Source organism: Rosa chinensis, chromosome 7 (genome assembly GCF_002994745.2).
Source record: "Rosa chinensis cultivar Old Blush chromosome 7, RchiOBHm-V2, whole genome shotgun sequence".
Taxonomy (NCBI): domain Eukaryota; kingdom Viridiplantae; phylum Streptophyta; class Magnoliopsida; order Rosales; family Rosaceae; genus Rosa; species Rosa chinensis.
This window is the reverse complement of record NC_037094.1, coordinates 7,333,154-7,356,180: the sequence shown is the minus strand read 5'-3', so window position 1 is coordinate 7,356,180 and position 23,027 is coordinate 7,333,154. Positions and strand designations below refer to the sequence as shown.

General features: G+C 40.5%; 4 protein-coding genes across 6 annotated transcripts; 1 reads left to right on the top strand and 3 right to left on the bottom strand.

Annotated features, from left to right (window-relative positions):
- Positions 1 to 395: 395 nt before the first annotated feature.
- On the bottom strand, positions 396 to 2,232 carry LOC112175275 (ATP synthase subunit O, mitochondrial). The gene is made up of 3 exons (XM_024312944.2): positions 1,673 to 2,232; positions 1,466 to 1,578; positions 396 to 887 (listed from the first exon to the last, which is right to left on the bottom strand). Exons 1-3 carry the CDS (start codon positions 2,112 to 2,114, stop codon positions 666 to 668), a joined length of 777 nt encoding a protein of 258 aa, XP_024168712.1. The 5' UTR covers positions 2,115 to 2,232; the 3' UTR covers positions 396 to 665.
- Positions 2,233 to 7,392: 5,160 nt separating this feature from the next.
- On the top strand, positions 7,393 to 9,770 carry LOC112176088 (glucan endo-1,3-beta-glucosidase 11). Its single transcript, XM_024313908.2, has 4 exons — positions 7,393 to 7,701; positions 7,792 to 8,924; positions 9,369 to 9,551; positions 9,655 to 9,770. The coding sequence occupies exons 1-3, from the start codon at positions 7,647 to 7,649 to the stop codon at positions 9,435 to 9,437; spliced, it is 1,257 nt and encodes a 418-aa protein (XP_024169676.1). The 5' UTR covers positions 7,393 to 7,646; the 3' UTR covers positions 9,438 to 9,551; positions 9,655 to 9,770.
- Positions 9,771 to 9,912: 142 nt separating this feature from the next.
- Positions 9,913 to 16,738, bottom strand: LOC112176086 (ubiquitin carboxyl-terminal hydrolase 9). Its single transcript, XM_024313905.2, has 14 exons — positions 16,495 to 16,738; positions 16,160 to 16,337; positions 15,386 to 15,631; positions 15,081 to 15,225; positions 14,618 to 14,677; positions 14,409 to 14,504; positions 13,447 to 13,848; positions 13,230 to 13,370; positions 12,868 to 13,038; positions 12,086 to 12,343; positions 11,831 to 11,976; positions 11,176 to 11,706; positions 10,793 to 11,063; positions 9,913 to 10,562 (listed from the first exon to the last, which is right to left on the bottom strand). Exons 2-14 carry the CDS (start codon positions 16,309 to 16,311, stop codon positions 10,398 to 10,400), a joined length of 2,784 nt encoding a protein of 927 aa, XP_024169673.1. The 5' UTR covers positions 16,312 to 16,337; positions 16,495 to 16,738; the 3' UTR covers positions 9,913 to 10,397.
- Positions 16,739 to 17,182: 444 nt separating this feature from the next.
- Positions 17,183 to 22,896, bottom strand: LOC112176085. 3 transcript variants are annotated; one of them, XM_024313903.2, is made up of 8 exons: positions 21,575 to 22,896; positions 21,039 to 21,388; positions 19,289 to 20,344; positions 19,045 to 19,203; positions 18,600 to 18,945; positions 18,446 to 18,516; positions 18,209 to 18,331; positions 17,183 to 17,789 (listed from the first exon to the last, which is right to left on the bottom strand). In XM_024313903.2, the coding sequence occupies exons 1-8, from the start codon at positions 22,470 to 22,472 to the stop codon at positions 17,436 to 17,438; spliced, it is 3,357 nt and encodes a 1,118-aa protein (XP_024169671.1). In that variant the 5' UTR covers positions 22,473 to 22,896; the 3' UTR covers positions 17,183 to 17,435. The 3 variants fall into 3 exon arrangements, with proteins under 3 accessions (XP_024169671.1, XP_040366411.1, XP_024169672.1); XM_040510477.1 differs by having other exon boundaries at positions 17,555 to 17,727; XM_024313904.2 differs by having other exon boundaries at positions 17,726 to 17,864.
- Positions 22,897 to 23,027: the final 131 nt, after the last annotated feature.

Below are 23,027 nucleotides of genomic sequence, written 5' to 3'. Positions count from 1 at the left end.
AAACGATGAAATTTTGTCGGAAAATGGTATTTAGAACAACTTTTTCCTCTTTTCGATGTCTGGTTCCTATATAGTAATCAATGTGGCCATTGATTGTTTCTTAGAGCAACCAGATGTGCAGAGAAGGAAGAAAACCCTTACAGCAATGGCTTATTGCTTTCTTCAATTTGTCGTGCCTTCTTATGATAAGTGTAGTAGCGTACCTTCCAGTTTTTCTAAATAGTCCAAAGAGAAGGCACGACAGATTGAAGAAATCAATAAGAGCTTTATCTTTATTATTTAGCTAGATTAATCCTGTAACTTAATGACTACTTACTTATGCCAAGAATGCCAAGTATACAAGCTCACTATGCAAGTAGTTGAATGTGTGAGTAGCTTCGAGTATCTAATATATAGCTCAAGATCAAAGTCAAAGTCACTAGTTCAAATGTTCCCATTTGAAACTAGATAGCAACTATTATCTGATATTTACATGTTTTCTATTTTCTAAAAACAAACAAGGGCCTTTATTGAAATTAAATGGACTAGAAGTAACTTCAACATGGTAAAATAAGCTTTATTTGAAAACAAATGGGAAAACCCATTATTTTTAAAGGGTGCACACATCAAAACTAACAATATTCCTTCCCTTCACAAGCTGTGCGACAACAACTGATACGGACCATTTAGAGGAGGAGGTCACCCCAGTGTTTGGGATCCTGCAAGTACCTCTCCATCTGGCGTGCCCTAGTCTTGATGGACATGTCCACCATCTTCTGCTGAAACTCTACCACAAGCCCTCCCAGAATCCCCGGATCTATCTTCTGTTCAAGCTTCACTGTCTTCCCTTGTCCAAGTATCTCCTGCATTGTTTCCTTCAATTCTTTCTCCTCTTCAGCAGGGAGGGGCTGGTAATCACAGACATAACAATTAGATATAGGTCTTGTAATATATACATGCATGATGTATGGTACTACCAATTATCATACACATTTCTTCTAAAAGCGTTTTATAACAACATCTAACAAGTCCCAGAAGTTCAAAAATCATACTGTAGTAAGCAAACAGCACGCATAAGAAGGCTAGCTAAGGTACTAAAGGTAGGGTCAGTAATGTCTGGTAAAAGAACCAAAACTGAAAAATAGGGGGCTATCATAACATAACCAAATGTAAACTCGTAATGCCAACACCACAGATTATAGTAAACTTAACACTAGTACTTTCTGCACTTCTCAATCCCCTCACTATCGAAAAGTTTGCATAAATTAAACCGTAACTATTCTATTTCTCTAAATATGTAACATTAAACTATCAAGGACTGGCCAGTAAATCCAGAGCATCAGCAATATGACAGACCACCAATTCTAGGTATCGATCGTATCCAACACCCCCAATAAATTGACATGGTTCCTCATCTTTTGAAATAGCTAGACAATTGTTTATCTTGGTAGTAGTGCTATAGTTTTCATAAGATATTGCAACTTACAATCACAGAAGTCACATTAACTTCCACTATTCCCTTATGCGCCATGGTCAACTCCACAAATTTCTTTGCAATCGCTTCAACGTGATTTAGCCCTCCATGTTCCGCCAACACAGCTACAAACGAAAGAGAGAAAGAACTCAAATGATCGTAGGACATTTTTTAACTACAACAAAAGAGAGCATTATATATGATGCCATTATTTCATACCCAAGAAGTTCTTTGTAATATCTGAATGTTCAACCTTTTCAGAAATCTCCGCCATCGCCTTCACTCTAGAACGAGCAGGCACCGTCGGATCCTTGGTAAACTGAGAAAGCTCAGGAGTTTTCTTGATAGACTGAACAAAATCGAGAATCTCAGACTCGACTTTGTCCAAGCAATCAGTTTTCGCTGCAGCAATGTACAACGCAGAGGCATATTTTCCATACCCCCCAAACAAAACCAAAGGCAACTTCACCTTCTCATCCTTCTTAGAGGCAATAGAATTAAAGTTCCTCGACAACTCATCGGAGTTGTTATTTTTTTTTGTCAGACTAGGGCAAACTACAGCCCGCTGGGTGGCGGCGGCGGAGAGTGGTTCCGATCTGAGAATCTTGCTAACGAGGACTTGGAGAGGGAGGCTAGATCGGAGTCGATTAGCGAAGGCCATTTCGTAGATCTCTCAACAAAACCCTAATTTTCTTTTTCTCAGCGTTTCTCTCTCTCGCGTGCTATATGAAAAATGTTGTTTTCCTTTGGCCAAATTTTTGAAAACCCGAGGAATAGCCTTTACTTATTGTAAGTTTGTAACTACAAACTAGGGTAAGATGGTATAGTCCCCCCGTGTTGTAGTCGTATGACTCGTATTAATTACATACTAGATGGGCCTCACACATTTTAATGGGAATTGAGATTTTTTTATTTTTACAGGAGTTGGTAGTTTTTTCAAGTTCTTATCTGTTTCACTTTCACCATTTTTTTTCTTTTTCCTATTTTCTATTTATTTGTTAATTTGACTATATTACTATTATTACCCCTATCTAATTTATGAGTTGTAAAAATTTTAATATTTCAGAGTCATTTTGGTACATTTTTTCTGTTTTGGCTAACAAAACATCTTCTCTTAATAATAGTATAAATAAGTGCATCTTTGAATTTTTTTTAGTCGTAAGGCCACAAGTTAATTTTTTTCCCTTATAAGGCCACTAGATTAAAAAATGTGTTATATTTTAGATATAAAAATCAATATATTTACATAGATGTCACTAGAGTAAAAAGTCAACAATCATTCTCTCTCTCCTCTCCGGCGAGGTCTCTGGTCAACTCCGATAGGTCTCCTGCCAACTCCGGCCGACCTCCAGCGAGTCTCCGGTCAACTTCCCGCAACTCTGATGACCAAAAAACTACTGTCACTAACGCCAAAAGCTACTGTGGCAAGCAACAAAAGCTACTCTGATGAGATTTCCGGCAACCTCCGGTGAAGTCACAAAAACTACTATCACTAGCAACAAAAGCTACGCTGGTGAGATTTCTGGCAATGTCACAAAAGCTACTATCACCAGTAACAAAAGCTACTATCACCAGTAACAAAAGCTACTATCACAAACAAAAGCTACGCTAGTGAGATTTCTAACGAGGTCACAAAAACTACTGTCACAAGCAATAAAAACTACTATCATTAACAAAAGCTACGCTCTCCAAAACTAAAAGCTACTATCCCTACCAACAAAAGTTACTGTCACCAACACTAAAAGCTACTCTCACCAGCAACAAACACTACTGTCACCAACACCAGAAAACTACTCTCACCAGTAACAAAAGCTACTCTAACCATCATCAAAAGTTACTCCCAACAACGCCAAAAACAATAAACAAGCAAAACAAAAGCTACTCCCAGAGTTTGAGAAAACTATTCTCAGAGACTAACCAAGCTATGGAAATGTATATGATACAGCTAAAATAAAAAAAACTACTGCAATCGGAAAAAGAAAACAAATTCAATGATATAAAAAGTATGTAGGGTCCAACAATGATATAATTATGTAAAAAGCTACTTTCATAGTTGTAAAACGCCACTACCATAGTTGTGAAAATCTATTACAATAGTTGTAGAAAGCTACTGTCAATGTGGTTATGCTAGTGTCATATTTCAAATGGCTATCATTGATGTTTCTTCTTGTCAAGCTCTACCACTCTACGCTAACCTTAGGCGTTATTTTGCCACCTTCAGCACTAGACTTCATTGCAACATTTCTTGGTTGGCCGAATGATCTCTTGGTCAATGGAGTCTTCACTACCCAAATTGACATGATTTTCGTAATTTGGCACTGCAAATGCAAAGGGAAAGAATTCAGGAACAAAGATACTACAAAATATTAATATTTGAAATGCAAACTAAAATCAGTAGCGTGCAGCTGCACTATAAATATGGTACTCTTTATTAACTGGATAATAAAAAACAAGTAATCTAAAAAGCTACTGATATAGGTACATAAACCTACTATGACACATGTACAAAGCTACTTGATCAGTAATAAAAAGCAACTGACAAAGAAATTTATTGCACAAAATCATATGTTGATTGTCCATGTTTGTCCATGTTGATAGTGCAACACAAATCTCAACCAAGAAATGCTACAGATACAAAATCACAAACAAAATAAAAACTAAGTTTCATACAAAATTCTGATACAGTGCTAGCATTACACTAACATACATGCAATAGCATATAAGATAAGACAACAATTAATCAATAACAAATGGCAATGGCCAGAATGTCAATCTTTTTGCTTCCTCTGAGCCTAACAGGGAATGCATTGTAAGATGCAAGACCTCAAAATGCACTTTTCATTTTTCATTTGATTTTAAGAACCCATAGCAGTGAATACTACTCATTGATCATAAACAAAAGTTCGATCCAAATATATTACGATCAATTACTTCACAGTTTTGATTAATTGAAAAATGCATTTTGAGACAACGAAGCCGAGGCAAGGGAGCACGAGAACGCTTGGAACGTCGATGGCAGAACATCGAGAAACACTGACAGCGCTCGGATCTACACCTAGAATGAGATCCGGAAGCACACCAACACCAAATTCAGAGGACGGCGACGTCAGCCTTGTTAGTGACGACGACCGGAGCTTGCTCGCAGACCTTGAACATCTACATGCACTGGTGGAGCGACGGGAGCTTGTTGGCACAGTGGATCTTCGAGTCGCAAGTCAGACACAGTCACACAGGTAGGCTGAGTCAGTGAGACAAAAGAAGGTTGTCGGCAACAACTTGTCGGTCCGTAGGGCTTGGGGGAGAGGCTCGTCAAGAAATCTCAACGCCGAAGTACGAGCATGAGGTCGAGTTCACAGAGAAACCAGAAGCCTCACTGCGAGCATTCGGTTTCTGAGACAAGTAGAGAATCAGAGAGATCTGAGCTTCTTCCTCTTCTTCGTCATCTTCAGTGAGGTAGCTCCGATTGGACTCCAGTGAGGTAGCTCCTATCAGAGCTTCTTCTTTGTCGTCGTCATCTTCAGGCGTGGCAGCGTCGTTTCGAGATTTTGCAAGCTTGGATCGATTGGAATCTCACCAGATCGGAGGCGGTGGTCGCAGGAATCAGGGGGGGAGAGCGTCGTGCTGGTGGTCGCTAGAATTGGAGGCGAAGACCAAAGGTGTGAAAATTTGTGGTCGAGGAGAGAGAGAGACTGTGATCGGAGACAGAGAGAGAGGGGGAGGGGGGGGGGGGGGTAAGGGCGTAGGCTGATGGAATTAATTGGGTTTCTTAAGTGGGAGGGTAAAATTGTCAGGAATGAATTAATTTGTGGAAGCAAGTGGTCTTATGTGTACAAGAAAAATTAAGTGGCCTTATCACTAATTAAAATTTCAAAATATCACTTGTGTGTAATTTAGTCAACACCACAATATTCGGCCTTTTAAGGAAATACTTTCAGTCAATTGCCTAAAAGAAAAAATTGTTAACACTTTCAATCAATGGCGTAAGAAGCCTATCCTTCTCAATTTTTTGGGAAATAAACAGGCCTACTTAAAGTGAATCTCTTGTTATTTTTGAGCATTTGGAGTGTTTAAAAGCCACATTTCACAATAGTTACAATCTTGTAAAGTTTCGACAAAAAAAAGTAAAATATAATTGAGTTTGGGTTTGGTGCTAACAAAATTGTTGCAATTGATTTCATTATTATTATTATTATTATTATTATTTTTTTTTTTAAGAATTCATCAATACTTTAAGTGATTACAATTCGTTTAGAATGGCATTCCAAACAAGTTTGGGAGCAAACACAAGCCACAAACGGCTTGAAGCTAGAGCTAATATAGAACACACTAATGGTGCACTACACCAATATGCAAATATGAGCAGAAACCAAAGTAAAACCTGCAACATTCCCAAGATTATTATTAACGACTATGGAAACCATCGTCATGATCTTAAGAGTTGTGAAATTAAACAACTATGCACTGCTTTAAATAAGAAAGCAGTACACTGATCTATACCATACTCGCCCAGAGGAAATCGAACTACTTAAGCACGCAGTTGTGATACTCACAGCACGTTGATACAGCGACTCATAAAATATAGTATTCATCAATCCACTGAGTAAACAAGCGTCAAAACTATTGTTCATCAAATGAAGTGGATGACAAAATACAATGATTCTATAACCTATCGCATGACTCGTGCCCTGCTTGGACAAAGTCTCCATAGCAACCGTGTTACCCAAAGCATCGATGCCCAAGGCTGCCATCCCAGAGCCGGAAAGCAAACATGCCGGCGACTACACCTCTACACTGGTGAGATGCGATCTTGGTGGTGTGACAACCCACGGCGGTCTTCAAACTAGTGTACATCACACGTGTCTTGATGCCCACCAACACTAATCGACGCATTGGTATGTAGCGAAAGACGGAGAGAAAATCTCCTAATAGATTGACCACCTAAAACCAACGCCTTGCAACATCGACGAAACCCCAAGCCATGACGACTAAGGTTTGGAGAGAGCAGACGGCTCCTCCTTGCTTCTTGTACAATGTATCATTCAAACACATTGGATTCCCATGAGCTTGTTGGATTTTCCTTGGCACATTGTCAATGCAACTGAAAAAACCATACAAATTCACTTTCTTATTTTTTTGAAAATCACATGTTAACTACTATTTTGAAACTATAGCTCCTAGTTTAACAACTTTAATGACTCTGCAAAGGTAGAATAATAGTAAAGTAACACTCAAGTAATCGATCCAACTGCTCAAAGTGATAACAAAAAACAAACAACATGATGCTTGTAGTGACATTTTCTTCTCATATGGACAAAAGAATCAAGATGCTCATTAACACTAAAGGATTTGCTCAACTAGTCAACTCACCAATCAATAGGCAATTGGATCTGGAATTCTGAATGGTCCATGAATAACTTTTCCCCAAAGAAAAAGCCCCAGATGCTTAAACGGAACTAATTATGGCCTTTCACTATGAAGCAAGAGTTGATTGAATCACAAGCAAAGTGCCTGAGATTCCATTATTCCCGGCCAGACAACGGCGAAAGGTGCATTCACACTTTGCTTCGCATGCATGGCACGTATCTCATGCTGGTTGGAAAATCCTCAAAAATCTCTGTCGTTTTATCGATCACTATGAGCCAACAGTAACAGCCTAGCCAGAGCGAACATCCTAAAATTGAAAAGAAAAGAAAAAGGTCAATTGGAAAATGAATAAAGTAGAGCCTGTCCTTCTTCATCCGCCTCAAAAAAAGTATAAATCTTTCCCTGATTGAGTGGGTTGGGAATGACGACCATGTGAAGCTTGTCAGGCAATACTACTCGCCGGACCCACCAACCCTATCACCACCGCAAAAGCCCAACGTTCCCTTCAACTGCATCATTCACAGTAAAAAAAAAAAAAAAAAAACCAAAACCCAATAATCCTAATCCCAACACTGTGCTCTTATTCCTTTGGTCCCTTTTTCAACCTCTCTCACCCTCTCTCAGAATCTCAGACCCCCAAAATATCAGCCTACCGCCCATTTTTTACAGGTCCGTGCTGGACATTGACACTACTCAATTCTCTTTCATCAGGCTGAAACCGAGCTTCCATTAAGTGGTCCTTCTCACTCTCACTTTAGCTCAGTTTGGAGCTGCAGCACATTCCTTGACTTCGTACACTGTCATCTCCAAACTGAGCGCGCGGCGCAGAATGGAGCCTTCTAGCTTCTGTTCTTCAATGTTCTCACTCGTTCTGCTAATTTCAGGTACCAACAAGCAAAACCCAATTCTTTTAACACTCCCCATTTTGTTTCAAAGCTCTAATATATATCTTTCACTCTTGGTTTCTGTTCAAGGGTTTATGTACGCTGGGGTGGTGAATTCAATCGGAATTAACTACGGCCAAATCGCAAACAACTTACCTTCGCCGGACGCGGTGGTGCCGTTGGCCAAGTCCATCGGAATCACCAGGATCAAGCTGTACGACGCCGATCCCAAGGTGCTGAAGGCGTTCGCCAACAGCGGAGTCGAGTTCACAGTGTGCGTGGGGAATGAGTACCTCGCCAAGATCCAAGACCCGGGCAAGGCCCAGGAGTGGGTCAAGTCCAACGTCCAGGCTTTCATGCCGGCCACCAAGATCACCTGCATCTTCGTCGGAAACGAAGTCCTCACCTTCAACGACACGACCATGACCGGCAACCTCTTCCCGGCGATGCAGAGCATCCACACCGCCCTCGTCACTCTGGGCCTGGACAAGCAGGTCGCCGTCACCACCGCCCATTCCCTCTCCATTCTCGAAACCTCGTTCCCGCCGTCGGCCGGAGCATTCCGCCGGGATCTGAAAAACTGCATATCTCCGATCCTCGATTTCCACGCCAAAACCGGATCTCCGTTCCTGATCAACGCCTACCCTTACTTCGCCTACAAATCGAACCCTAAACAAGTGCCGCTGGACTACGTCCTCTTCCAGCCCAACGCCGGTTCGCTGGATCCGGCCACCAATCTCCACTACGACAACATGCTCTTCGCCCAAATCGACGCCGTCTACGCCGCCCTGGCATCCCTCGGCTACAAGAAGCTTCCGGTACACATCTCCGAGACCGGGTGGCCGTCCAAAGGCGACGAGGACGAGGCCGGAGCCACGCCGGAGAATGCGAAGAAGTACAATGGGAATCTGATCAAGCTCATTTGCCAGAAAAAGGGCACGCCGTTGAGGCCGAGCTCGGATCTGAACATTTACGTCTTCGCTCTGTTCAACGAGAACATGAAACCCGGCCCGAGCTCCGAGAGGAACTTCGGGCTTTTGAAACCCGACGGAACTCCGGCGTACTCGCTTGGATTCGCGTTGAACAGTAGCTCAAGCGGTAACGGTAACAGTAACAGCTCATCCGGGTCGGGTCAGGGCGGGATTAACCCGATTACTATTGGATCGTCGCCACCCGGTTCTTCCAGTAACGGCTACTTGTCCATTTCATCCGCCCCCGCCACTGTGAGTTCTACTTCACTTTTTTTACTGATCATTTTCACATTTGTACTTATTACTTTTACGTGGCTGAGTTTAAGAGGACCCAAATGTCACTCGATTATGGGTCGTTCGAATCATAATAAGTGAGGTTCTGGTCCCGTAGTGTTTTGTTGGGAATTAAATAGTACTGACGTGCCGTAGAAAACTACGTCGTTGGCATCTGGCACTAACATAAATGCGACAACGCCGTGTCGTTGTCTTTGTCGTCAGCTTCACACAAAGAGGAAGTGGTTGCTGGAAAGCCACCACATTTGTCGACGTGCTTCTTGGCCAAACACTTTTTAACTATTTCTAACCAACGCAATTAACCATCCATTTTTTGTTTATCGAAGAGCGCTTTCGACATGTTTAGTTACTTTCGTGTTTGTCTTAGTTCTGATTAGTGGATGGTGCTTTTTATTTTTACAGGAGAGGTACCATTTGATCGGATCGATTCCCATGATGTGGTTGGTGCTGTTGTTGGTAAAAGTCCTTTGAAGTTGGAGATAAAAGCTGAGAGCAAATCCCAAGTGCTCAAGCAGAAAAATTAGATGTGAATGAATGGTAGAGAATGAGGGAAAATAGGAGAGGCTACTTGAGAACTAGGCAAAGGTGAAAACTTTGTTCCTCGCCTAATCAATGGCTTTTAACTCTTTTTAGTTGGCAAGCAACTTTAGGCAGGCTTTAACTTTCTCTCTGTTTTCGGCTTTTGCAGGAGAATTATTTTATCTATCTCAATAACTCTAGTCGGTAGGGTTTGTGGAGGAGGCTGGAGAGGACCACCATTATTCGTAATCTAAGAGTCGACCTATTTATTTGCTTTGTGTTCAATGCATCTCTTTTTTTCTTCCTAGAGTTCTTGATGGTGTTTCTGTATGAACATTGTTTTTTGCCTTCCATCTATTCAGATTCTTTCAGAGAAACCAATCACCATGCACTTGGCTTTACCCAAATATCAGAAAGGGGAGCATAAATTTAAAACGCTTTGTTTATAATTTGCACTAGCGTTCAAATGTTTCGACTTCAGTAAGGCATACATATCTTCAACCACTGACTTGAAATCTACTACAAAAATAATTTGTCCAGGCAAGTACAAAACCTTTCTGTCCCATGGGTACACTGCACTGCCCTAACATGACAGAGGTGCTGATACACGTAGAACACCTTACAGAACTTCCCAAATAATTTGCTACTCTTCCCAATGAATAAGCAGTCATGTGGATGTTTTCAGTAACCTTCACAAGATGAATTGATCATAAGATAACATATCTACCAAAATTTTCTTTTTGGAAAAATAAGAATAAGAGCTCGAGAACACATTCCATGTACCGACAACCACGTGCATTCTCGTCTCAACAGTCTGCCAAAGATAACTGTACCATTCTTGGCCCGAGTCAGCTTATCCTGGTAAGGAAGCCTCCAAACCTTGGAATAGCAAATTGCGCTTGATTCAAGTCTTCAAGAAGCCATATGAGTCTCTGATGCATCGCCCTCTCCTGTATTTGATCCACTTTTAACTCTTCGATAAAAAAGCACATAGGCAGCCGAAGTCTTGATGTCGCTTTCACTGACTGGAGAAACATGACTGTCATCGAAATGGTACCATCTGTTCTCATCAATCAACTGCAAGATGGGAAAAGTAGAGCCTTAGATGCCAATAATTTCACCTATTTGATATTTCAAAGAAAGAGTCATGATGAACCTTAAAACTATGAAATAAGGCTGATATTTGACCATTACCGAGCCATTGAAATATGAAACATACCGACTTCAAATTCATAAAACTAGACAAAATCACCTGGTAGAACCATTCAAATTCATGAAAGATAAGATACACTACAGTTTTGCCATACCTTCGCATATGCAGTGTAGTGCCCACCACCTAGACCACCATAATGGTTGCTAATGGCGTATAGCTCATATATATACGGTTTCCCATCCTTGCTCATCACATATCTACTCAAATCAAGATTATGAATTGGAAAAGTCACAAAACTGTCGAGTTTGTTCTTCGAGTATCTGCTGTATGAGAATCGTTTCAAGTGAAAAACCAGAACCTCTGGCAACATCCACAAGTCCAGCTTCTTGGTAGCCTGTCTATGCTCCTTGCACCTTGGGCAGTACCTGTATTGCAAAATCCAAGAATATAGGTCAAGGGCTGAATATTGCCAAGGAGAATCAGATGGTCTGAAAATTCAAAATACAGAAGCCACTGAAATGAGTAAGAGTACAATACCACATATCCGAGGGACCCAAAGGTTCTTCCTTCAAGAATGCCTCTAAGCAAGTAAATAAGGAAATAGCTTCTTGTCGAGTTTTCTTTGCAGTATTACCGGACTTGTGTACCTCAGGTAGATTCTCCAGGTAACTAGCATCATATGATTCATCTTCTTTCTCAGTCCAGTCCAGAAAAACCTTAATATTTTTACCAGACTTTAAGGAAGAAAACTTCTCAAGTGGCTTGCATGTGTGACCCCTTTCATCAAGGGCTAGAAATAGGTGAAAGGATAACTCCCTGCTAGATGCTTCCTCTAGTTCTGTATTGTCCATGGACCTCAAATTGTAGCTGTTTGATGGTTCATCAACAGCTTCTGAAGTTGAGCCATTTTCTTTTGTACTATGAAGCTTAACAGCTCTCCTCAAAGGGGACAGAGATGTAGAAACAGCTCTTTCAATATCAACTCCATTTATTTGGTCTTCTCCTAGATAAGTAACCAAAGGTGTTCCAAAAAGTTTTCTCTGACCCTTCAAAGGATCCAATGCACATCTGAAATTTGGCAATACTTCGGTCAAAACAAATAGCATATAATTTATGTGACAAGGCACAGCTGCCATTGCATATATCAGATGAGGAGACAATTGGTGAGATTAAGAAAATAGGGAGGACTTACTTTTCCTGCCGTCGATGCATTATTTCAAGTCTGGTTGTTCCTGCCCCTTTAGAATACCGATAGGCCACAATACGTTCATCAGGCTTAATTGAAGACAAGTGCTCAGAAGGGCTCTCCAAATATCGATAAATTCGATGCTCGTATATCTGACAATAAAGGTGTTAGACTACTGGTTTACCCCAAAAGCTAGTCATTAGTTGATGTACAGGAACACACTACAGAAAAGTACATAAACCAAGGGAAACGACAAAATACCTCAGCAAGCAGAAGGCTTTCATCACTCTTCAAGCAGCATGCAGTCCCCAATGCCTCAACAAGATCTTTAACGGAGCGATCTTTTATCAAGGTTACAGTGTACGGCATTGGAAGACCCCGTCCATCACCATAAAGTACAGTCACCGTCATTGACCGAGTAACAGTTGAAGGTAGTGGCACCGATAAGTACATAAAAGGATCAAAGGTAATTGAAACCTTGGCACAAGACGGGCATACCAAAGTTGACTTATATTGACCCTGGTCATTGATTCAGTAACAGTATCAAAAGCTAAATCTTATACGATTCAAGAAAAATATAATCCTAAAAGTGAAATTTGATTAAGCTTCAAAGAATTACTCCCAAAACAAGAAAATAATTAAATACTGATAATACATAAAAGCAAATAAGTTTCTGTACTAGTTACTCGGAGATTGATAGTAAGAATTTAGTAAAGGACGCTGATATCCTCATGCTTTGAAGGCTTTGAGCCTTTTTAAATTATTTGATTCCACATTATTTACCAATTATATAGGACTTCACCTCAACTCTTGTATACAACTCCCATATGAATCTTCCCTACATGACTTTAATGAGAGTGAGGTGAGCGACTGTGTGTGTGTGCGCGCGTGTGTCTATTTGAAAGCAAAAGTTAGCGGGAGATTTACATATAACTTGGTACTTGCAATGCAAATAAGGATTTAGAAACAATTACAGGAAGCTGATGATCTAGCACAAATTCAATATGATAAAACAATTACAGTGATATACATATACTGCTTACTTGGCAAACATCCACAATCAATGAATCATTCCGGGCCTTGTGATTTTTCCAACACTCATCTGCAACTTCCTCATCCGGACGACCATCTGAATCCTTTGTTTCAATGTAGGGCTTATTTTTGACACGATTCAAATCTTCATGCAGTCCATCCAGTAAGAAAGCAAGAAGTTCCTATTAAAAGAACACAATACAAAAAGCATGTTATCATACTGCGAGAAGATTAATCTATATATAACTCAATCAACCACCGCACTCGAGCACCCCACAGGCTAGATCTATCTAAGGTCTAAGCATACTAATACATGTTTACAATGAACAAAAAGCATAAACAAAACAAGGTTTAAAAAGAATACAGTACTAACCTGAGAGTCATGCTGATTATAACCACTAAACTGAGGAGCAAATCGAGCAAGTTTTCCCTTGAATGCACGTGGAGCAATTGTTGTTCTCCCAGAGGACCACAATTTCCTCAACAGCTCACCAAAGGCAAGAGCAAGCTCACCCTGCACAGCAACATCATATGTTAGAACTTTTAGGGGATCAAAACAGAAGAGAAGTGAAATTAGACAAAACACCTACATGCATCCCTAAGGGATTGTCTGTGTTGATCTCATCAGAGTAATCTTGCAAAAAATAATCAACAAGAGGGGGTGTATGGACTAAGCACTGGAGGGAACTATTCATAAAGCAAGTATTTCCGAGATTCTGCAATCCTGCCAAACCTCCCTTATCTCCTTTTTTCATTGGATTGTAAACGTAAGGTCTGTCATCTGTATCTGTTGATGCTGAGCCACTTAAGGTGCTTCCCTGAAGCAAATTATTATTATAACCCATCGAATGACCATTCGACAAAGTAGGACCCCCGGCAATTGTCATCGATGACCTTGATGGTTCTACAGTTACCAATGCTAACTCATTTCCAGTTGAATCCATGGAAATTTGGGAGGAATAGTTTCCATCAACTTGCACCTCAAGAAGAACCTGCATAGAAAAGAATTGATCAATAGAATCACTACATATACAGTGAGATAATTGCCACAATGGTCAGATCCAAAAATCCTCCTCACAGCAGTAAAAAGATCAAACAGAGTGCTGATACACAAATATCAATCCCAAGCTGGAAGTACACAAGCACGCACATCATGCAAAATTTAAAAGGCCACCAACTTAGGAGGCTTAAAGAAGTGAAAGTTCTTCAACCCACTCCCACTGAAGATGCAAATGAATATCTAGTTGACAAATTATAAAGATCAAGAGCCTCGATGTCTGTTAAGTAAGAAATTCTATGGAACAGTATTGATTTTTCTAGTACTTTTTACCTTGCAGATGATTAAGAATCATTACAAGTGAACCAAATCATTCTCTTAGTTACCAGGTCACCCTCCCTTAGATTTAATATCACGGGTCAAGATTACATGAATGTTTTATGTATTTTAATCTTAACCTATATATCAACTCTAAGGGTAGGTGACCATGAATTTATCGGTCACCAGGTTGGTGAACACCATTCTACAAGTAAAGATGTAAATCATAGAACTCACATCTTGATCCATCTGCAAGTTCAACTGCTCCAACGTTTGGTTCGAAGCATTCAATAATGACTGCTTCTGCTTGTTGAAGTAATCCCAGATACAGGCCTGTGATTGAAAATTAGAGAAGAAAAAAATGTCTAAGTTCACTTTAACTTCCCAAACCCAAAAGTCAGCAGAGAAAACAAATAAGAAACAAAAGTTACACGGAAGTGATATACCTTTTGTTGCTCAATTCCTCTAATTGTGTGCACCTTCTCGTAAAGCTCCTGGACAGAAGCCTGAAACAGATTCAAGTTGTCAGAATGCAGTATCTACATATGGTCAAAGTCATTAAAGGATGCTTCCATTATGTGACAGCCACAAGCTTACATATTTTCAAGGATGGAAAACCCCCAAATCTTTTAATGAGTTTTCTATTCATCATCATAACCACTTAAGAGAGGTGGAATGAATTCCCAAGAAACATGAGCTAGAATATTAAAAACAAAGACATCTGAACAAACTAGTTTCTTGAAGCCTGATGCTTCTAAATCAATTAGATGAAAAATATAGTCACAATAAACACTTAAATGAAAGAATCTTAAACCCAAACACAGAAACCAAGCAATTAAGACTTTTGGAAATATCTCTGAATGAAGATAAATTTACAGAGAAAAAATATCAAAAGGAAGACTGCTGTACCTTTTTGCTTAACCAGATAACTGCCTGGCTGTTGTCTCTAGAATCAACAATCTTAAGACACAATGGGTAAACCTCCACCATCAAATTCTTATTAATGCCGCCCTGAGAAATCATCTTTCTTGGTAATGATGGACCTCCTTTATACCTGTAATTTAGAGGATATGAAATATGAAAAAATGATGGTGGGGAAAAGATTCAGATTTGCACCTATCTTTTACTGTAGACTATCTACACATGCAGTGTACATTATCAGATAAAACAAAGTGGAACGATCATACAAGCAAGAGCGTTTAGTGATTAATTACCAATCAAATAGCTTTTCCCAAACTTCTTGAGAAACTAAGACATAGTCAAGCTCTTCCATCAGCATTCTACGAAGCTGTAGATCACCTCCACCTCCCTCGGATTCTTTTTCAACTATATCAGAATTATCAATTGGTCCAGGTCTGTTAATTTTTGAAGAAAGCAGATCCATATGTTGGGATTCAGAATCCCACTTATCATTCTCTCCGGTGCCTTGTTCAACATACATCTTCCAGCTTGAGAACCACCTGGACAAAGAGCAGAAAAAACCTACTAAGAAAACATGAAACATATATATATTGATATTGAAGCAAAAGACGGTAACTCTGAATGTACAGAGAGTAGGTGCCACCGATGCAGTGGAGTAGGTGCTTATGCAGTTTCTTCTATATGGTCATTAAATGATGATGACTAATGAAAGTGATCAAACAAATAGAGACTTTGCGATAACGAAAACCAAATCATTCCTCACTTTCTTACTAACGACAGTTTAACTGGAAAAAACTAAACTCAGAATGCACAGAGAATACCTACTTAAGAAGAAAAGTACATATACTCAATTTTCCGTTACAGAATCATACCATCCGTGCATCTAATCCACTTATAAAAGCACTTTAAACCCTCGAGAAGCTGAAATCCCATAACAAAGCAAAGAATGATGCTTCCAACACACTTATCAAAGTACAATGAACAGTAAAAGAAACGAATAAAAACATCCAATATTTCAATTAGATGCTAGTTCCAACAAAGATTAACCAGAGAAAAGAGAGCAAAACCTGTTAGAAATAACGTAGAACAAGTTGCCTTCTTTAACATTGGCTTCGGATTGGCGGGTCAATTCGTCAATGATCCGCTTCTCCTCCTCCGGTGTGTGCGGTAAGCAGCTCGCCTCGTTCTCCATCATGAAACCTGAATCCGGAATCGTCATAATTGACGACGACGTTTCAAACAAACCTAAACCACAACAGATTAATTCCACTAATCAACAAATCCTTCCATAAACAAAGATCTCAAATCCAATCCCGAACCAAATCAAGCAGAATTGACAATCCTAACAAAAATAATTGAGCTTAAACAGAGAAGCGTGGCGAAATTGAGAGAGCGGGCGAACCTTGGAAGGGAAGAGATCGCGGAGCAGAGAAGAGAGAAATGTGAGAGGAAGCCCTAGATTGTTGAAGGTGGACGGTAGTTGGGGGAGTCGGAGAGAAATCTCTCACCGTCGTTTTCAACGATCTAGTCCTTTTTTTTTCTTTTTCTTTTAACTGCGGAGTCTGAATCACCAAGCTTTTATAGCATTCAGCGGGTGGAGGCCCAAACCGAAATTCTCAAATGAGCGGTGGTCTTGGTCTATGCCACTATTATTCTTTTCTTCCTACTCTATTTCCTTAAGAATGGGGAAATTCAAACTTCTAGAGTTTTTCTCTTCTTCTTTTTTTTTTCTTTTTTTTTTTCTTTTTGGGAAAGAAATTACCAATCTGTTGAATTCACACAATTAAAATCGCGGGTAGATAAAAATTGTTTTTGTAAAATTATTCAATGGTCGCTAAAGTTTCTATTCATAAGAGAGAGATTATGAGTTTGCGAAACATGCAAGCAGTGTTTTAAAATTTGGCTTTAGGCACCCGTCTAAGCCCTGGACGGTGGTCATCAGTCCCGATTAAACCTCAATTCAGCGCAATTGAGTTGCAACATTTGCATTCAAGTTAAAATGATCGTGCTGGTAATCCATCTGCAAAAGTTATGTGCGTTTTATCAGTTTTTGTTTATATACACCGCGAAGGAAGTACCAGAGGCGAAAATGTATCCAAGTTAAACTCTACGTCGCACATTAAGATGATGAATTCTACAAAGTTTTGTAGTGATCAGGTGCAGCCTCTGCCTAATGTTTTACATAATCAAATTGAATCACTGCCTAAATAAACAAGGATTTCTGACCCATAAATATACATTAATATGTACACACTTGTATTCCGATCTTGCAAGGCAAGCGAGAGCCGCTGTCCCGTAGATCCGCTCTTCCGGAACCCTCATGTCAGACCAGACACTGGACAATCAACTTGTCCCTTCCTCCTCTGAACTAGAAGAGGCCTCACTTCCAACTGGACCCCCTGCTCCACCTCCCTGAGTATCATCCTCAGACACAGTTTCCTCTGTGGAATTAGAAAATGATGGCCCTACATCATCATCGGTGAGCAAATCTGCCTTCCGTTTCTCCCTGACATCCTTTATTCCTCTTCCTTGAAGGGCCAGTCTTCTGCGTTTTCGAGCTTTTCTCTTGCCCTTTGGATAGTCCTCTCTCTGTGTCTCTATGCTTTTACCTTCCAACTCCTTTGGATTGTTGACCCTGCCATATTCATTATCCTCTGAATCATCAGCATCAAGTTTTCGCTTTTTCCTAGGGTTTGTCTGCCACAGAATGATTTTGGGATTAGAATTATATCAAGGAAGCATCATACACTCATTCCTGTTTGAAGTGGATCCCTGTTCAGCAGTACTTAAAATAGGTTAATGTGCAACAATCTAAAGACCGTTTGAAATACCATAAATACTAATTCAGCTTCTCCATTGTGTGAAGCAATCTTGCTACATATTCAGTTGTATTACAATTTACAAGTGCTCAATTTACCCTCCCCCAAAAGTGGAAGACGTGCAAAGCACATGATTCCAGTATCACTGTTTGCACATTAGATATTTGGGCCACACAGCAGGCTTTGCGATTAAAAAGTATTGAAGGCTGCAATCAAGTATGTATGACATGCTTTGATGAAACACATATGCACACAGCGAATATCAACAAACTATTCGATATGGTATCAGGAAAGTACCTTTGGACCACGATCAACTAATCGAGCCCATTCATGTCGATTCCGAAGGCAATCAAGAACAGCCTGCGAAGGACTGGTATATGCATAACGCTCTCCATTATGCTTTCTCAGATTATGCCAGTGCTGCATATAGAAACAAAAACAAAGAAAAAAATGAGAAGTTTTATTTTACTCAACCGCCATTGTAAGAAATAACAATTGCACCAAAAATGAGCATTCTTTTAAAGGCAACAATACCGGCATCACAGCATTGCAGAGCTCCTCATACGTCATTCGTCTACCTTTACTCATAATCTCATTTATCAAGCCTGCATGAGGAAAACAGGGATAAGCTAGAATGAATACGAAAACTATGTATAATAACGAAACCTTACAGTAATATTGCAAGTACCTGGTAAAGTAGGATGAACAGGACCAACTGCCCCTGTATCATCGTCAGACGCATTCCTCGGTGAACTGCGTACTGATGACACATTGCGATCATTAGCCTCAGTGGATGAAGATGGACCACTGTTTGCAGTTGGAATGGAGGTAGAAGGGATAGTCTTTTTGTAAGAATGTGAGGCTGTTGAAGATGCATTTTCCTCCCTCCTAGTAGCATCTACTGTACTAGCTGCATCTTGTCTTCTAGGATCAGGAGAAGATGGGACTCTGTCCATCCTCTTAGTTTCATCATCCAGTTCACGGGAACTTCGGACCCCATCTTTATATGCATCCCTCACTTTTCTTCTGGAGCCCTATAGTGTATTAGTCACATTTGTTAGAAGGCCCACAACTCGACAATTATTAGTCACAAGAAGTGGCCTAATTGAAAAATAAAAGAATTGGCATATTACCGAGTTGTGATCCTTTCCGCTAGAAGAAGATGTACGCTTTATTAACATGCTTGTTGCAGTTGGAGAAGCCAGCTGAGGTAAGCTAGACGCATGACGAGCACGTGGTACACGAGGTACTCTGGGAGAACTGTTGAGTTCTTGATGTAAAAGTAAAGCGAGCTGTAAAAAATCCCCAAAAACTTATTAAGATAACTTCCTACAGGAAATAAAAGATAACAAAAAGAAATGAAACTTGTGCACTTACTTCCTCATCACTTAGTTTTGCTTGAGAACTTGATGGTGCAGGTGGACAAGAAGGTGGTGCATGACTCTGACTAGTCTTAGAAGAAGTTGTCTGGTTTAACTTTTCACCTCTTTGCAATGCACTTGACACTGAACTTTTGTTCTGCCCATGTAAAACCTTCTCACTAGAGCCTGAAGGAACTGTATCCCCTTCTGACAATGTCTTGGAAGATGAGTGAAGCAATGAATCTTTTGATTCTGATGTGGTCCGCTTGGATACAGAATCATGTGAATTCCTGCTGAAGTGTGAGGTTTTCAGAGCAGAACTTGTAGGGGATCTTAACTGCTCTTTTACTATTTTCCTTGGCATATTGTCCTTATCGTGATCCATGTCCGCAGATGAAGCACGATCTTTCTTAATGCTAGCTTTACTTTCAGACATTACTTGTTGCTTAGTAAATGGATTAGGATTCTGAACATCACCAGATTTTAAGTTCTGAGGAGTGGATGATTTGGGGGTCAAACTGGTGGATGGAACAGTACAAGATTTCCCGGCACTTGCTGTTTTAAGCTGACCCGATGCTGCTGCAGAGTTTAAGATCCCGCCTGGTTTTGAAAGATCTTCTGAAAGCTTCAAACCATGTTTGACATCTGAAGAACATTTTTGCAGAGTAACTGAATCCACCAAATCTTCTGATTCCCGTTTAGGCTGGCAATCGCCAGATAATTCATCACCCCTCTCTGTATGAGAATCACTAACTGCTTCAGAAGTTCTGTCAGCACCTTGCACCTTATGGTCACTGGACAGTGGGACGTTTACTATTACACCATTAAGTTTCAAACTTTCAGACACTTGATCAGAAGATTTGCCGAGATCTTTTGCCTCACCATGAAGAGAAGACTGCACATTCACCGGGCTCTGAGAATTGTCCTCATGGTCTTCAGTTTTCTTATTGGGAGAACGTTGCACGGACCCGTCGCTAGTAGGACAGTGATTCTGAACTTCAACCTCCGGCGCAGTGCTAACATTTTCAATGGGTGGTTTCACATTCAAATTTTCATCTTCTGTGCTATCTCCCTATTGTAAATACAAGAAATGTCACAACTACATAGTTCAAGTCTAATGTCTAAAAACATACGAACCCCTATGTGCATAAATGAACAAAACACCATATGAGGATATGACCATATAATGGGAAGAAAAAAATGCTATCAAGGAAAGACTTGTAATAAATTTAAACTAATGAAAATCTGAACATCCATGCAGGCCAATAAACTAGCATTAGATACCGCCCACTGCCCAACCCAGTAAACCTGAAACACTAAAATCTAATGCTTGCATAGAGAATTGAAATAATTGCCGAGGGTTACGTGTGTGTGTGTGTGTGCCTATGTTACTTTCTAGAGCCCGTCTAAGTGATAAGTGCGGTACATAGTGCATGCTGCTATAACTACCCAACTTTCAACTTGGTAATAGGCCTACAATGTGCTCAACATAACATACTTGAAAGAAACCAGGAATCTTCAAGACCTTTAAGTTTAAGGAAAAAAATTATTAATAATTAATCTATCAAAACAAAGTGTCTTAACTTCATAGAGTTAAAATATTGAAACAACCTTCTTGCAAATAAATATGAATAAGGGAATAATGAAAATTGTAGCAGTTGTGCCATCATCAGGGGGGAATAGTGAATATTGAAGCAATGATGAAGTATGGAGTATTGAAAACCATAATATATTAAACCATCGGAATGTGAAAAAGATAAACCAACCTGTTCTTGTAGACAATCAGTCCTAGCATCATTTAATTCTAACAATGATGCAACAGCAGCACCATCCATTTTGGTGATAGTCATGTGCCCCGGCACTGCAGAAACTTGGTGTTCCACCTTGTCTTCCTTCAGCCCATCATCAATCTTTTTAGACCTATCAGAAAGTAAGGCTTCTGAAGAGTGATTTTCAACAGTACAGTCTGTCGCAAGAGAAACATTTGGTGCAGGTTCTCTAACCACAGAGTTGCTCGACTTCTTGTACTTCATACTCTGAACATCAGCCTTAGAAATCTTCGGACCTCTGTCCTCAGAAAATTCCAATTGTTTTGCATCACTTGAGGGTGTAAACACTATTAATAAAATTAAAACACAAAAGTTGGAGTCAACAGGAGCATGTCTACTACTGCAAGATTTGACCCACTACTACAATTCTTGCTTTCATTCAATGACAAGTAATAAAATAAAACATATTTTCTCTCATGAAAGGAAAAATTAACACAGCAATCAGTTAAAGCATCCAAAGTACAACAAATCACCTGATTTAGAAGATTGAGCCCCTCTCTTCTTTGCATCAGCCTCTTTCTCAGTAGCTCTAGCCCTCTTCTTGGCACTCCGATCTTTGGATGTACCCAGATCGTCCTTCTTACGCTTACCCGTATGTAATACCATGGGCCGCAGTAAACTCCTCTCCTTCTTCACACCACTCTGAGCACATCTAATATCACGAACCTCCTTATCCCACCTTTTTGTCTCTTTCAAAGAGACCTTCTTGTCATACCCGCCTTCTTCTCGGCTCCTCATTCCAACCAAAGCAGCCACTGGGCTTGCCAAGACACTCTCATTCAACAAAGAGAACAGAACGCCAGCACCTTTATCCACAGCATTCTCACTGTCTTCATCAAATCTAACATCAGCCTCCTCCTTCTTATCCCAACAAGGGAACTCCCTATACTGAAAATTAAACTTTTTGGGCACATATCCCGTTGACTTCCACAGCTCCGGAGTAAAAACCGAGGACAAGCCACCAAATATAGCAGGGTCACCCCCTGGAATTCCCTGCACATGCACCCTCTCCTCCATTGGTATATCAGTCCAAAGCCTAAGAGGGCGCCGAGTAGGCATATTCGGTGGTGGCGGAAACGAACTCTCCATTCTCACAGTCTTGGTAGGCAGCTCAACCAACAATTGCGCAACCTCAGTTTCCTCACTATCATTCCTACTATTCCTGCTCTTACATTTATCACAAACAAAATTATCATCTCCCTTCACATACCTAGAACACCGAGTGTGCACCCAAACACCACACTCATCACAATTCACCATCTCTTCCCCATCGTCGAAAGTCACACCACACAAACAATCCACCGTCCACGACTCATCCACCCAGTCGTCCGGCGGGTCCGAACTCTGAAGCCGGTGAGATCGGCCTTTCATATCTCTAATCTTAAATTCCCTAAAACTCAAAAAACCCTAATGCCCCTAGAATTTCACAACCCCCTAATTCTAATCCTAAATTTCTAATCCTAATCCTAAAATCCAAAATTCACATAGCTATAATCATCTCAGATGCATTGTTCTCAAAACTTATAGAATAACCGTGAATTTTCATAATTAGCCGGAAAAGAGTCCCCGAACATTGAAAACTTCAGTACCTGGAAAATCCGGAGACCTCTGAAATCTTCTGCGGCGGTGGAGAAGAAGAAACAAGAGGCCGTGCTCGGTGGCTCGGTCGCTAACGGCGGCGTTTTGCACAAGAGTTTCGGATTTGAGAGAAGAAATTCGGCTCTGCGTTCAGGTTGGGATTCAGCGGAACTGAAAGAGATAGAAGCGCTGTGGGATGAAGGTCGGTTTTGTTTTGGTTTTGGCGTCCGTTGGTTTTGACTTACGGCCCGGCTCGGCTCGGCTCGGCTCTGAAAAATATCGCGACCCGTGAAAGACAAGCCGGGCCGTGATTATGATAGGGGTTCAGACTTGGAGAGTTGGAGGGAA

What these genes read in the sequence shown, in the direction of transcription:
- LOC112176088 (XM_024313908.2), top strand. Translation starts at nt 7,647, where the DNA reads ATGGAGCCTTCTAGCTTCTGTTCTTCAATGTTCTCACTCGTTCTGCTA. An exon ending in ACTCGTTCTGCTAATTTCAG is followed by an intron (nt 7,702 to 7,791) that starts GTACCAACAAGC and finishes TTTCTGTTCAAG; the next exon opens with GGTTTATGTACGCTGGGGTG. An exon ending in TTTCATCCGCCCCCGCCACT is followed by an intron (nt 8,925 to 9,368) that starts GTGAGTTCTACT and finishes TTATTTTTACAG; the next exon opens with GAGAGGTACCATTTGATCGG.
- LOC112175275 (XM_024312944.2), bottom strand. Translation starts at nt 2,114, where the DNA reads ATGGCCTTCGCTAATCGACTCCGATCTAGCCTCCCTCTCCAAGTCCTC. An exon ending in TATTACAAAGAACTTCTTGG is followed by an intron (nt 1,579 to 1,672) that starts GTATGAAATAAT and finishes TTTCGTTTGTAG; the next exon opens with CTGTGTTGGCGGAACATGGA. An exon ending in TTAATGTGACTTCTGTGATT is followed by an intron (nt 888 to 1,465) that starts GTAAGTTGCAAT and finishes TGTGATTACCAG; the next exon opens with CCCCTCCCTGCTGAAGAGGA.
- LOC112176086 (XM_024313905.2), bottom strand. Translation starts at nt 16,311, where the DNA reads ATGACGATTCCGGATTCAGGTTTCATGATGGAGAACGAGGCGAGCTGC. An exon ending in TGGGAAAAGCTATTTGATTG is followed by an intron (nt 15,226 to 15,385) that starts GTAATTAATCAC and finishes TCTAAATTACAG; the next exon opens with GTATAAAGGAGGTCCATCAT. An exon ending in ATGCATCGACGGCAGGAAAA is followed by an intron (nt 11,707 to 11,830) that starts GTAAGTCCTCCC and finishes GCCAAATTTCAG; the next exon opens with ATGTGCATTGGATCCTTTGA.
- LOC112176085 (XM_024313903.2), bottom strand. Translation starts at nt 22,472, where the DNA reads ATGAAAGGCCGATCTCACCGGCTTCAGAGTTCGGACCCGCCGGACGAC. An exon ending in GGCTCAATCTTCTAAATCAG is followed by an intron (nt 21,389 to 21,574) that starts GTGATTTGTTGT and finishes TTTTATTAATAG; the next exon opens with TGTTTACACCCTCAAGTGAT. An exon ending in CAAAACTAAGTGATGAGGAA is followed by an intron (nt 19,204 to 19,288) that starts GTAAGTGCACAA and finishes GATTTTTTACAG; the next exon opens with CTCGCTTTACTTTTACATCA.